Below are 14,929 nucleotides of genomic sequence, written 5' to 3' on the forward strand. Positions count from 1 at the left end.
CCATATCATTCCTGTCAAACAAAGAAGCAAATTATCAGCCAGGCGTTGCTAAATATTTAGTGCACCTCAATATGAACAGAAGAGAAGAAAATGACAACCCAATGTTCTTGTCTGGAGAATCCCAGGGACAATGGAGCCTGGTGGGCTGCCATCTATGGGGTCACACAGAGTCTGACACAACTGAAGCGACTTAGATAGACATACATATATATGAGTAGGTGATGTGGCTGGTCTATCTCATCTTCTTATTATGGTATTAATATTGACTGTACCCATCAAAGAGGCCATAGGATAGTGGGTCTGAAATAAGAATCTCTGATCTTAAGACATCATGGAGGTAAGACTTAGAGAAACTGACCAAGATTCAGGCTAGGAAACTGCCATGACACCCAAGGATGTCTATGGGTGGGGAATATTGTATGGCTCTCTGATTTTATGACTTTTGTGCCATAGTTCTTATTACATTGTTTCCCCAGCCTTCCACCCAGCTTGATTCTACTTTTTTACTTTTTTTTTCCTGTTTCTAGTTCCTTCTTTCTGGGGATTGGTGAACTCAGCTTGGAATCTTTTGCTCTGTGGGGAAACGGCAGTCGCCAGTCAACATAGAAACTAGTCATATGATCTTTGATCCCTTTCTGACACCCCTTCGCATCAACACTGGGGGCAGGAAGGTAAGTAACCATGTTGCTTCCATTGTGAAGTTGAGGATAGGGGAGATGCTGATTCTGAAAGCCAAACTTCTAGTCCTTGATCTCTGTGATGAGCTTGTCTTTCCACCCAGGAGTAATATCACAGATTCCAGGTCTATTGCTAACAAATATGTCTTAATCGTGCTTTTCTCTACCCAGTCAATTTCTATGCTTCTGATTACTTCTTTGTACTCCCTGGTTGTTTCCTGAGGTCCTATCCCTTGGAAGTGAAAGGTTGTTGTATCATGCAAGGATGCCAGGATTCTTGGTCCTGAAGGAGAAGAATTCAATCTGGGGCTAGAGATGAGGCTTGATCACTCAGAGCTTTTGTGTAATAAAGTTTTATTAAAATATAAAGGAGATAGAGAGAGCTTCTGACATAGGCATCAGAAGAGGGCAGAAAGAGTACCCCCTGCTAGCCTTCAGCTGGATTTTATGTAGCCACTAGCAGTCTGTTAATGAAAGAAAGGAATGCCGTAAAACTCAGAATGGCACCAGGCCTGTCACCCATAAGATTCATTTTGGGGTAATCTTGGCACCAAATGGTTCATCCTGGGCCACAAAATGATTAACTTGAATCTTGAAGAAGGGTAGATCACCATACAAATAGTTTCATTTACATAGATTAGGGAACAATATCTGAGTATAACATACTGGTTTGTCAAGTAGGTTCTGAACCTAGAGGCGGAACCAACTTGAAGACAGATTTTGGGGTAAAGGCATAGTACCTTAGCATAGCTTAAAATGAACATTTCCATAAGAAAAAGGCATTGGTTATCTCTAGATCTGAGAATAGTTAACTTCAGGTGAAACCAAGTGTCATTATGGCAACACAGTATTTTAAGAGAAACCTCCTTTTAAATTTGTATAGAGAAAAAAAATATGGCTAGTTTGTTTCCTCCTGCCGCTTAAGAGAGATAAAAATGTCTGACACTTGCAGGCTATTTCCTCCGTTTGGAGACCTTCCTACCTGTTACCCTCTCAGAAGCCCATGAAGGAAGATCAGAAAACAGTGTTTGCCACCCCTAAATATCATGCTGGGAAATTCTTCCTCTCAGAAACCTCTTTACTGGGGCTTCTTTTAACCTCAACAAAGTGAAAATCTTTTTATCAAAAGTAATATCAGACATTTATCATCCTGTAAGGAAAAACAAACAACAATAACCTTAGGTGGTTTATGAGAAAAACAATTAGTCTTACTAGGGCTTCCTGGGTATGAATCCTAGCTCCTGCATAGAAATGCTGAACGATGATTCCCATTCTCACACCAACATCCCTCCTTTTCTCCCCCACTTCCCTTCCCCCCATGATAAGCTTCTCCTTAGTTTATAGAAGAGCATAACGTCCATGGGGTCTTCTCATCACAGGAATCTAGCATTTATTTTGCTACCTTTTACTGTTGAGTATGTTGTTGAAGGTGGAAAAAAATACAGAAAATTGTGTTTGAAGGTGACTTAGCTATTATGAACTCAAGAGAAATGGAAAATCATTTATGTGTGAGAAACTATAGTTAAAATTATGGATAATTTTGCTATTGCTAGTAACTGATTTTCCAGGGTTTGGGCTCCTTGGGGTCTGATTTCTACACCCCTTATGCAGTCGGTTCACCTTGATTACCACAAGTTTGTAAGTAATCTTTTGTTTTCTGACTTTTTTTTTCTTGTCATGTAGTTTTCACATACACACAGAAAAGTCAAATGGCCCATCAAAGTGTTGTTAGCAACCTTGATTCAGGTCACAAAGCAAGTTTCAGAAGATCTTCTTGTGATTGATACTATTCAGCTAAGTAGAGTTTGTGTGCTGTTTTGAATAAGACTTAGGAAGCATTTTTATAAAAAGGTCCTATGAAAAGGTCCTTATTTCGTGTAGTTTATTTTTCTGATTCTGTGAAAAACTAACCTGCCTGAATTATTCTTCCATTCACAGTTTTATTTTTGCAAAGCCTAAGGGGAACTTGAATTGGGTGCAATATATACCTTTCTCTAAAAGGTTGATCATTCAAGTCATCGTAACCATGTATAGGTTCCCTGACCAGTATATTTAAAAAGGCAATTTTGAGTATTCAATCATTCTTTCTTCCTTGAAGAGGGTGATTGAGGGAATAACTGTACCCCAGGCAAAGTGAAAATTCTAAAAATGTAACCATATTACACACACACAAAGTATATAGAAGGTTGGTATCTGAATTCCAGAGATTACCTGAAAGATGGTGAGAAAGGCTGAAGCACAGAGACTGAAGAGGAGTTAATGAGGAGATAAGTATGGAAGAGTAATGTGAGATGAGATCCTGATGCCATGTTAAAGAAATGGATTTTTTTCATAAGGATATGCAAGGATTTAAAGCATTATTGGGTAGATGGTACATAGGGAGTGGAATAGAATAGGAATTAAGCTAACACAAATAGTGAATATGTAAGTTTCATTTTTCATCATACCATCTTAGAGGAAAATCTTAGTGTGAAAGAAATTAAAAAAGAAAACAACTTCTCTCTGCATAGAAATGCTGAACTATGATTCCCATTCTCACACCAAATAAATTTTATATTGGAAAATATAGAATATTTTATATTTTATATTGAAAAAAAAAGAGAATGAGAGATAGCTGGAGTTAAAAATAGTTCATAAATTATGTTGCTTTTCAGTGTTGTTTTTTTTTGTTGTTGTTGTTGTTATATGTGATTTAAAAAATATATTTTCAATTTAGTAAAGTGTCTCTGATCCAAGTCAACTTTTAAATGCACTGGAGTTTGAAATTTTTGAAATATTTACTTTTGATGGTATTAATTTTATATCCAGCATGATTTGTGTTGTCAGCTGTTAGAAGAGCTGAGAACTGTCTGATGATATCCTTTGCATTTGTGAAAGGCCAAAAATAAAATATAGATGGTAGTTGGATAAACCAATGGGTAATAAAATACCTAAACTTGATAGACGATAATTAAATCATGCTTGCAATCTTTTAAGAGGTATGGACTTCCCTGGTGGCTCAGACGGTAAAGCGTCTGCCTGCAATGCGGGAGACCCGGGTTCGATTCCTGGCTTGGGAAGATCCCTTGGAGAAGGAAATGACAATCCATTCCAGCACTCTTGCCTGGAAAATCTCATGGATGGAGGAGCCTGATAGGCTACAGTCCATGAGGTCGCAAAGAGTCGGACATGACTGAGCGACTTCACTTTCACTTTCACTTACTGAATTGAGGTTTACTTTGGAAGTGAGGATTCAGATCAGTGACTCTGAATTTAATTTTTCCTGAAAGAAACGTGTATCTAACTCAAAGGTTTGAAAACCTCCCTGCCAGATTGGGAGGTTTTGTAGAATTTGGGAAAGCTGCCACATTTTGAAGTCTAAGATCAGCTGGGTATCAACATGTAAAATCCATCCCAGCCATCATGTGTTTTATTTGACACTTTTATCCACGAGCATCATTCTTGCTCATGTTTAAATGAACAGGGTTTACAAAGCCATGAAACTGCATTGATGTAGTACCTGACGGTGTTACTATGTTTGTTTGAACATATTTGACCTGGCATAAGGCCCAGATGATGAACTACAGGGATTTTTTGGTTTGTTTATTTGTTTTGTTTTTCTGCTTTTTGTTTTCATTTTGTTTTTTGTTAGGGCTGAAATTCAATGTGAACACAGGAAGGCAAAGAGTAATAATAGATAAAAATCAAAGTATAATCATGCCTTGATATAATAAAAGGTATTTATCTTGTGTGAAAAAGATTTATTTTACCTTTCAAGTTGCTTATTTACAATGGTAGTTTTTAAGCAATGGTACTTTTTGTTCCAGTTGTTCATATCTGACACATAGGACTCATGGACAAAATCCAAAATAAGCATACTTTCAAACAATACTCAAACATGTTTGCATTGCAAATGCATATAAGAATCCTATTTTGGGGAGAAATGTTGCCAAGATGGAAGAATAGGAAGACCCTGAGCTTACCTCCTCCCATGGGCACACCAAAGTTACAATTACACAGCAACTATCAACAGGAACCTCAAGACTAGCTGAAAGATTTTCCATAACTGAAGATATAAAGAAAGAGTTGCAATGAAATGAGTATGAGGAATGGAGACATAATACAGTCAAGACCCATACCTCTTTCTAGGAAACCCATAAACAGAAGAACAATAACAAATGCAGAGCTTCTCTCCAAGGAGAAAGAGGTCCAAACCTCACATTAAGCTCACCAAGTAAGGTGTCTTGTACCAAGAAGTTGAGCTCCAAGTATGTCTAGCTGTGAAGGTCAACAAAGTAGTTGGCCCTGACACAACAGAAAGTGCCACATAGGGGGCACTCTTAGAGCCTATAGCTCTGCTGACCAGGAGAGAATGTGTTCATAGGCTCCATAGAACATCTCCTACATGAATCCACTTCTCCAAAATCAGGTAAAGTAACCAAATTTTCTAACACTAGAAATAAATACAGAAAATAGGCAAAATGAGGAGATAGAAATATGTACCAAAGAGGGAACAAGACAAAATCTCAGGAAAAATGTTAACAAAATGGAGATAAGCAGTCTACAGCCATTGAGATACTTGGTGAACTCAGAAGAAGAAAGGAAGAACACAGTGAGAAATGTAACAGAATTAGAAAATACAAAGAACCAAATGGAACCGCAATTTAATTTAAAAACACAATTAAAAAAGATTAAATTTCAAAATCAATTTAAATTTAAAAATACAGTGGAAGGAATCACATTAAATTAAATAATACAGAGGAATGGATCAGTCACCCTAACTGAACAAAAAAGATTTTAAAAATTTATAAAATGAAGGTAGTTTAAGATACCTCTGAAACAACATCAAGCACTCTAATGTTCTAGTGGGCCCCGTATACTAGTGGGTCTCAAGACCATTAGTATAGGGACTGAAGAAGAAGAAGAGAGAGAACGAGAGAACTTATTTGAAGATAAGTTCTCTTCAAGATAATAGCTGAAAACTTCCTAACCTGTGAAAGGAAACAGATACAGGTCCAAGTAGCAAAGGATTTCCAAAGAAGGTAAGAAGAAAGAAGATCACACTAAAACACTGTAATTAAAATAGCTAAATATAAAGATAAAGAGAGAATATTAAAAGGAGCAAGATAAAAGCAACTAGTTACATTTGAGGGACTTCTCGTAAGTCTATCAGCTGACTTTTCAGCAGAAACTGCATAAGCCAGAAGGAATGTCACAATATATTCAAAGTGATGAGAGGAAAAACCCTACAAACAAGAATATTCTATCCAGCAAGACTATCATTCAAATTTGAAGATGACAGAATTTTAGAGACAAGAAAAACAAAAAGAGTTCAGCACTACTGTCTTTATAAGATATGTTAGAGGGACTTATCTAAGCAGGAAAGATGACAACTAAAAATATGAACATTGCAAAAGGAAAAATCTCATTGGCAAAGGAAAATATACTATAAATAAAAGAGATCAACCATTAATAAAACTACCTATTTTTGTTGTTTTTCAGTCACTCAGTCGTGTTTGACTCTTTGTGACCCCATGGAATGCAGCACACTAGGCATTCCTGTCTTCATCTCCCAGAGCTTTCTGAAACTCAAGTCCATTGAGTAAGTGATATGATCCAACCATTTCAGCCTCTGTTGTCCCCTTCTTTTCATACCTTCAAACTTTCCAAGCATCAGGGCCTTTTGGAACATATTGGCTCTACATATCAGATAACCAAAATTTGAAGCTTCATCATCAGGTCTTCCAGGAATATTCAGGTCTGATTTCCTTTCCGGTTGACTGGTTTGATCTTCTTGCAGTCCGAGGGACCCTTGAGTCTTCTCCAACATCACATTTCAAAAGCATCATGTCTTATTTTGCACTCAGACTTCTTTTATGGTTCAACATTCACGTCCATACATGACTACTGGAAAACAACAACAACAACATAGCTTTCACTAGAGGGATGTTTGTCAGTGAAGTAATCTTTCTTTTTTTAAATATGCTTTCTAGATTGGTCATAGGTTTTATTCCAAGGAGCAAGCTTCTTTTAATTTCGTGGTTGCAGTCACAATCTCCAGTGATTTTTGAGCCAAGAAAATAAAGTCTGTCACTATTTCCAATGTTTTCACATCTATTTTTCATAAAGTGATGGGACTGGATGCCATGATCTTAGTTTTTTTAATGTTGAGTTTTAAACCAGCTTTTCATTCTCCTCTTTCACTTTCATCAAGGGGCTTTTAGTTCTTCTTTACTTACTGCCATAAGGGTAGTGTCATCTGCATATCTGAGGTTATTGATATTTCTCCTGGCAGTCTTTATTTGAACTTGCTTCATCCAGCCCAGCATTTCACTTCATGTACCTTTGCATAGAAATTAAGTAAGCAGGGTGACAATATACAGCCTGACATACTCCATTCCTGATTTGGAACCAGTCTGTTGTTCCATGTACAGTTCTAACTGTTGCTTCTTGACCTAAATACAGGTTTCACAGGAGGCAATTAAGGTTGCCTGGTTGGTATTCCCATCTTTTTAATAATTTTCCACAGTTTGTTGTGATCCACACAGTCAAAGGTTTTAGCATAGTCAATGAAACAGATGTAGATGGTTTTCTGCAATTCTGTTCCTTTTTCTGTGATCCAATGGATGCTGACAATCTGACCTCTGGTTCCTCTGCCATTTCAAAATCCAGCTTGAATATCTAGTTGGAGAACTTTGAGCATTACTTTGCTAGCATGTGAAATGAGTGCAATTTTCTGGTAGTTTCAACATACTTTGGCATTGCCATTCTTTGGAATTGGAATGAAAACTGACCTTTTCTAGTCCTTTGGCCACTGCTCAGTTTTTCAAACTTCCTGGCATATTGCGTGCAGCACTTTAACAGCATCACCTTTTAGGATTTCAAGTAGCTCAGTTGGAATTCCATCACCTCCACTACCTTTGTTCATTGTGATGCTTCCTAAAGCCCACTTGACTTCATAAGTCAAGATGACTCACTCTAGGTGAATGATCACACTATCATGGTTATCTGAGTCATTAAGATTTTTTTTTTTATAGTTCTTCTGTGTGCCTCCCACTCTTCTTAATATCTTGTTTCTTTTAGGTCCATACAGTTTCTGTTCTTTCTTGTGCACATCTTTGCATGAAATATTCCATTGGTATCCTAATTTTCTTGAGGAGGACTCTAGTTTTTCCCATTTTATTGTTTTCCTTTATTTCATAGCACTGTTCTTATCTCTCCTTGCTATTCTTTTGGAACTCTGTATTCTTTGGAATCCAGGTGGGTATATATCTTTCATTTATTTCTTTGCCTTTCAGATATCTTCTTTTCTCAGCAATTTTTAAGGACTCCTCAGAAAACCATTTTGTTTTTGAATTTCTTTTTCTTGGGGATGGTTTTGATCACTGTCTCCTGTACAGTGTTACATACCTCCATCCATAGTTATTCAGGCATGCTGTCTATCAGATCTAATCCCTTGAATCTATTTGTCACTTCCATTGTATAATGGTAAAGGATTTGATTTAGGTCATACCTGCATGGCCTAGTGGTGTTCCCTACTTTCTTTAATTTACATCTCAATTTTGCAATAAAGAGTTCATGATCTGAGACACAGTCAGCTCCCAGTCTTGTTTTTGCTGTCTGTATAGAGCTTCTACATCCCTGGTTGCAAGGAATATTATATATCTGACTTTGGTATTGACCATCTGGTGATATCCAAGTGTAGACTTCTCTTTTGTGTTGCTGGAAGTGGATGTTTGCAATGATTAGGTGTTCTCTTGCCAAAATTGTTAGCCTTTGCCCTGCTTCATTTTGTACTCTAAGGCCAAAGTTGCCTGTTACACCAGGTAACTCTTGACTTCCTACTTTTTCATTTCAGTCCTCTACGATGAAATGCCTTTTTTTTTTTTTTGGGGGGGGGGGTGTTACTTGTAGAAAGTTAGTAGGAAAGTTAAAAGGCAAAAGTAGTAAATTTATCTATATCCATAATAAATAGTTAAGAAATCCACAGACCAGAAAGCTATAAAATATGAGGTAAAAAATTAAGTATGGGGGGTAAAAAGGAAGATTATTACAATGCATTTGAAGTGAAGAACTCATCATCTTAAAATAATCATATATTGCTATATAAAAACTTCATGGTAACCACCAACCAAAAATTGATAGCAGATATATACGCGCGCGTGCGCACACACACACACACACACACACAGAATAAAGGAACCCAAGCATAGTGCTAAATATTGTCATCAAATCTCAACATAAGAGATCAAAAGAAGAAAGGAACAAATAAGAACCACAAAAGACAATCTCAAAATAATGTTTAAAAATGGTGATGCTTGCATACTTAACAATAATTACCTTAAAGTTAAATGCACTAAATATTTCAATCAGAAATCATACAGTGGGTAAACAGATAAAAAACAAGTCCCATATATTTTCTGCCTGCAAGACACCTACCTCAGATCTAAAGACACACACAAACGAAAAATGAGGGATGCTGCTGCTACTGCTGCTAAGTCACTTCAGTCGTGTCTGACTCTGTGTGACCCCATAGATGGCAGCCCATCAGGCTCCCCAGTCCTGGGGGTTCTCCAGGCAAGAAAACTGGAGTGGGTTGCCATTTCCTTCTCCAGTGCATGCAAGTGAAAAGTGAAAGTGAATTCGCTGAGTCGTGTCCGACTCTTTGCGAGCCCATGGACCACAGCCTACCCAGGCTCCTCCGTCCATGGGATTTTCCAGGCAAGAGTACTGGAGTGGGGTGCTGTTGCCTTCTCTGAAATGGGGGATAGAAAAAGTATTCTGTGCAAATGGAAAGGAAAGAAAAACAGGCATGCTTATAGTTCCATAAGAAATAATAGAGTTTGAAACAAAGACTGTAACTGGAGACAAAGAAGAACATTATATAATGATCAAGACTTAAATCAAATAAGAAGATATAACAATTTTCTAAACTAGATAGAAGCTCCTAATGTAAATAGGAGTACATAAATACATAAACCAAATATAAATATATTTAAATGGAGAAATTGACAGTAACTCAATGATAATAGGAGACTGTAATATCCCACTTACAGAAATGGACAGATCATCCAGATGAAAAATTAATAACACTGGCTGTAAATAATATGCCCTACAAGATAGTATTAAAAGAGATTTATAGAACATTTCATCTGAAAGTAGCATAATACACATTATCTTCAAACTCATATGGAACATTATTGAGAATAGATCATATGTTAGGCCAAAAATAAAATAATAATAAAAAACCTTGAGTTTTAAATCACATTAAGCATTATTTCTGATCACAAGAGTTTGAGACTGCAGATCAACTAAAAGGGGAAGAAGAAAATGCAGAAGTCACAAACACAAGAAGTCTAAACCATATGATACTAAACAACCAACTGATTACTGAAAAATAGAAGGAAATGTAACAAAAAAAAAAAAAAAGAAAAAAATTGAAGACATATAAAGATAAAAATACACAGTCAAGAATCTATGAGACCCAACTAAAGAAGTTAAGAAGGAAGTTGGTAGTGATGCAGCCTTCAGGAAACAAACAAACAAAAAACCCTCAAATACACAGTTCATCTGTACATGTAATGGAACTAGAAAAAGAAGAAAAACAATTGAAGGTAGTAGAAGGAAAGAAATAACAAAGATCATAGCAGAAATAAAGTAGAGAAAAGAAATGGTTTTCTTTGAAAAGAAAGCAAAACTGATAAACTTTAGCAAGAATCATCAAAAAAGAGAGATGAACCGAAGCAATAAAAATAAAAGAGGGGAAGTCAAACTGACACCACAGAAATACAAAGCTGCAAAAAAAACCTTATGAAAAATTATATGGCGACAAAATGGATAGCCGAGAAGAAATGGATTCATTTCTAGAAATGAACAAGCTCCTAAACTAAATTAGGAAGAAATTGGAAATATGTGCAGACTGATTATCAATAATAAACTTGAATCAGTAATTAAACAATTCCCAACAAACAAAATGGCTTCAGAGATGAACACGATGGCTTCACAGCTGAATTGTACCAAACATTTAAAGGAGAGTTAAAAACTATTTTTTCAAACTATTATAAAATAATTGAAGTGGGAGGAAGACTTTTGAACTTACTCTATGAGATCAACATCGCCCTGATACCAAAAGCAGAGGAAGACTCCATGAAAAAAGAAAGTTAGTATCAAATATCACACTGATGAAAATAGGTGGAAATTTTCTCAACAAAATATTAACAAACCAAATTCAACAATATATTGAAAGGATCATGCACCATGATCAAGTGGACTCTGTCCCAGGAATTCAAGCATGGCCCAATATCTACAAATTGATCTACATGATATATCACATAAATAAAACAAAGAATGAAAATTCATATGACCATCTTAATAGATGCAGGAAAAGCCTTTAACAAAATTCAACAATGATTTATGATAAACACTGCCAACAATGTGTGCATAGAGGTTAGATACCACAGCACAATAAGGGCCATATATGATGAGCCCACAGCTAATATGCTCAATGGTAAAAAGCTGAAAACATTTCCTGTAAGATCAGGAAGAAGATAAGGATGCCTTCTATCACCACATTGTTGGAAGTTCTAGCCACAGCAATCAGAGAAGAACAATAATGAGTTCAAATTGGAAAAGAAGCAAAACTGTCACTATTTGCAGGTGACAAGATAGTATATAGAGACAATCTTAAAGACACCAACAAAAAATGATAATTAAAAATTAATTCATTTAGGATCCAAGATATATTTTCAATATACAGAACTGTGTTGCATTTCTGTAAACTAACAACAAACTATCAGAAAAAAATTAAGAAAACAACCCCATTTACAGCTGCTTGAAAAAATAATATACTTAAGAATAAATCTAATAAAAAAGGTATAAGATCTATACTCGAAATGGTGGAAGACATTTACTAAACTAATTGAACATGATGAAACAATTGGGAAGATATACCATATATATGGATTGGGATTAATATTGTTATAATGAGTATACTACCTAATTAATCTACAGATTCAATACAATTACTATCAAAGATTTTGATATAGAACCAGAGCAAATAATTATTGCTAAATTTGTATGGAAACACTAAAGACCTCAAATAATGAAAACAAACTTGAAAAAAAGGACAAATCAGGAGATTTCATGCACCCTGATTTTCACCCATTCTCTGAAGCTGTAGTAATCAGAATAGTATGGTACTGGCACAAAAACAGAAACATAGATCGGTGGAACAGAATAGAAAGTCCAGAAATAAATCCATGCACCTGTGGCTAATTAATCTATGAAAAAGGAAACAAGAATAAACTATGGATTAAGACAGCCTCTTCAGTAAATAACATTGGGAAAACTGAGTAGCTCCCTACTAAAGAATCAAAGGAAACTGTTTTCTTACACCAAACACAAAAATAAATCCAAAGTGGATTAAAGACCTAAATGTAGAATCATAAAGCACAAAACTAGAGGAAAGCATAGGTAGTATATTATTTGACATTGGCCTCAGCAATATTTTTTGTATGTCTCCTTAGGCAAGGGAAACAATGAAAATTAAACAAATTAGATTATATGAAACTAAAAAGCTATTGCATAGAAAATAAAATTCTCAACAAAATGAAAAAGCCACTGGCTTAATAGGAGAATATATTTGCAAATGATACATCTGATGAGGGTTAATATTCACAATATACAAAGTACTTTTATAACTCAGTATTAAAAAAAAACAAACACAAAACCCAGCAGTCCAATTTTTAAAAAGGCAGAGAACCTGAATAGACATTTACCCCAAGAAGACACATAGATGGCCAACAGATACATGAAAAGATACTAAACATCACTAATCATCAGAGAAATGCAAATTAAACCCACAATTCTACTCCTGAGTATTTTCACAAAGACAATCAAAATACTAATTTGAAAAGATATGTGCATCTCTATGTTTATTGTAGCATTGTTTACAATAATCAAGATAGTAGAAGCAACCTAAGTTTCCATCTATAAATAGGAAAAGGAGTACGTCAAGGATGTATATTGTCACCCTGCTTATTTAACTTATATGCAGAGTACATCATGAGAAACACTGGACTGGAAGAAGCACAAGCTGGAATCAAGATTGCTGGAAGAAATAGGCATCTCAAATAAGCAAGATTGCTGGAAGAAATATGCATCTCAAATATGCAGATGGCACCACCCTTATGGCAGAAAGTGAAGAGGAACTAAAAGCCTCTTGATGAAAGTAAAAGAGGAGAGTGAAAAGTTGGCTTAAAGCTCAACATTCAGAAAACGAAGATCATGGCATCCGGTCCCATCACTTCATGGGAAATAGATGGGGAAACAGTGTCAGACTTTATTTATTTGGGCTCCAAAATCACTGCAGATGGTGACTGCAGCCATGAAATTAAAAGACGCTTACTCCTTGGAAGAAAAGTTATGACCAACTGAGATAGCATATTCAAAAGCAGAGACTACTTTGCCGACTAAGGTCCGTCTAGTCAAGGCTATGGTTTTTCCAGTAGTCATGTATGGATGTGAGTGTTGGACTGTGAAGAAGGCTGAGTGCTAAAGAATTGATGCTTTTGAACTGTAGTGTTGGAGAAGACTCTTGAGAATCCCTTGGACTGCAAGGAGATCCAACCAGTCCATTGTGAAGGAGATCAGCCCTGGGATTTCTTTGGAAGGAATGATCCTAAAGGTGAAGCTCCAGTACTTTGGCCACCTCATGCAAAGAGTTGACTCATTGGGAAAGACTTTGATGCTGATAGGGATTGGGGACAGGAGGAGAAAGGGACGACAGAGGATGAGATGGCTGGATGGTATCACTGACTTGATGGATGTGAATCTGAGTGAACTCTGGGAGTTGATGATGGACAGGGAGGCCTGGCGTACTGTGATTCGTAGGATTACAAAGAGTCAGACATGACTGAGCAACTGAACTGAACTGATAGATACATGAAGAAGATAAGGTATAACTGTACAATGGAAAGCCATAAAAGGGACCTAAAGTGCACTATGCTAAATGAAATAAGTCACAGAAAGAAAAATACCACGTGATTCCATTTATATGTGGAATCTATAAAATAATGAAGAAACTTTTTTTTTTAAAGAAAAAAAACACAGATCAGATTAATAGATACAGAGAACAAATTGTTAGTTACCAGAGAACAAATTTGTGGAGGGATGAGTGAAATATCTGAGGGTGATTCCAATTACAAAATGAGTCATACAATGAAATGTATAGTGTGGGAAATATAGTCAATTATATCTTAATATCTTTGTATGGTGACTGCTGATTACTAGACATGTGAGGATAATTTTCTATGTACTGAAACATCAAATCAATATTTTGTCACTTGTAACTAACATAATATGTTTATTTTATGTCAATTAGAAAAACAATATGTAGACACTTGAAGAAAATGCATCAAAATGCTAATAATGTTTGTCTCTGCAGAGATGGGGATTAAAGGTGATTGGTTTTGCTTTGTTTTCTTATGTATGTTGTTACCTTCAATGAAAATGTATTTCTTGTAAAATTATAAATAAAACAATAAATGTCATTAAAGATTAAAAGTGAACATACATATATAGAAGTTAAATGGATGTTAAAGTGAAAAAGTGAAGTGAAGTGAAGTGAAAGTTGCTCAGTCGTGTCTGACTCTTTGCAACCCCATAGACTATATAGTCCATGGAATTCTCTAGGCGAGAATAGTGGAGTGGGTGGCCTTTCCCTTCTCCAGGGGATCTTCCCAACTCAGGAATTGAACCAGTGTCTCCTGCATTGCAGGCAGATTCTTTACCAACTGAGCTATTATGGAAGCCCTATGGAGGTTACTTGAATTAAATAACTATTTTGCCATAATTATGTAAATCATGAACTGTCAAATCAGTCATATTGGCATTAATTTTCCAATTTGATTTTTATTTTAAACTGGGGTATTGTTGATTTACACTGTGGCATTAATTTCAGGTGTATAGCAAAGTAATTTGGGTATACATATACATATAACCTAGAGAAGGCAATGGCACCCCACTCCAGTACTCTTGCCTGAAAAACCCCATGGCTGGAGGAGCCTGGTAGGCTGCAGTCCATGGGGTCGCTAAGAGTTGGACACGACTGAGCAACTTCTTCACTTTGACTTTTCACTTTCATGCATTGGATAAGGCAATGGTAACCCACTCCAGTGTTCTTGCCTGGAGAATCCCAGGGACGGGAGAGCCTGTTAGGCTGCCATCTATAGGGTCGCACAGAGTCGGACACGACTGAAGCGACTTAGCAGCAT

At 36.2% G+C, this 14,929-nt stretch overlaps 1 protein-coding gene and 1 non-coding gene across 2 annotated transcripts in view; both read left to right on the forward strand.

The window, feature by feature from the left end:
• The first annotated feature begins 525 nt into the window (after window positions 1-525).
• The window catches only part of CA10 (carbonic anhydrase 10), a 568,264-nt gene continuing 553,860 nt past the window's right edge, over window positions 526-14,929 (forward strand). Inside the window, exon 1 of the mRNA XM_042255228.2 lies at window positions 526-671. Coding sequence (XP_042111162.1) covers window positions 618-671 — 54 coding nt within the window. The 5' untranslated portion in view covers window positions 526-617. The remainder of the gene's footprint in view (window positions 672-14,929) is intronic.
• TRNAC-GCA (transfer RNA cysteine (anticodon GCA)) lies at window positions 3,665-3,736 on the forward strand. Its single transcript has one exon. It is a non-coding gene; the product is annotated as a tRNA-Cys (tRNA).

This window comes from Ovis aries, chromosome 11, assembly GCF_016772045.2.
Source record: "Ovis aries strain OAR_USU_Benz2616 breed Rambouillet chromosome 11, ARS-UI_Ramb_v3.0, whole genome shotgun sequence".
NCBI classification, from domain to species: domain Eukaryota; kingdom Metazoa; phylum Chordata; class Mammalia; order Artiodactyla; family Bovidae; genus Ovis; species Ovis aries.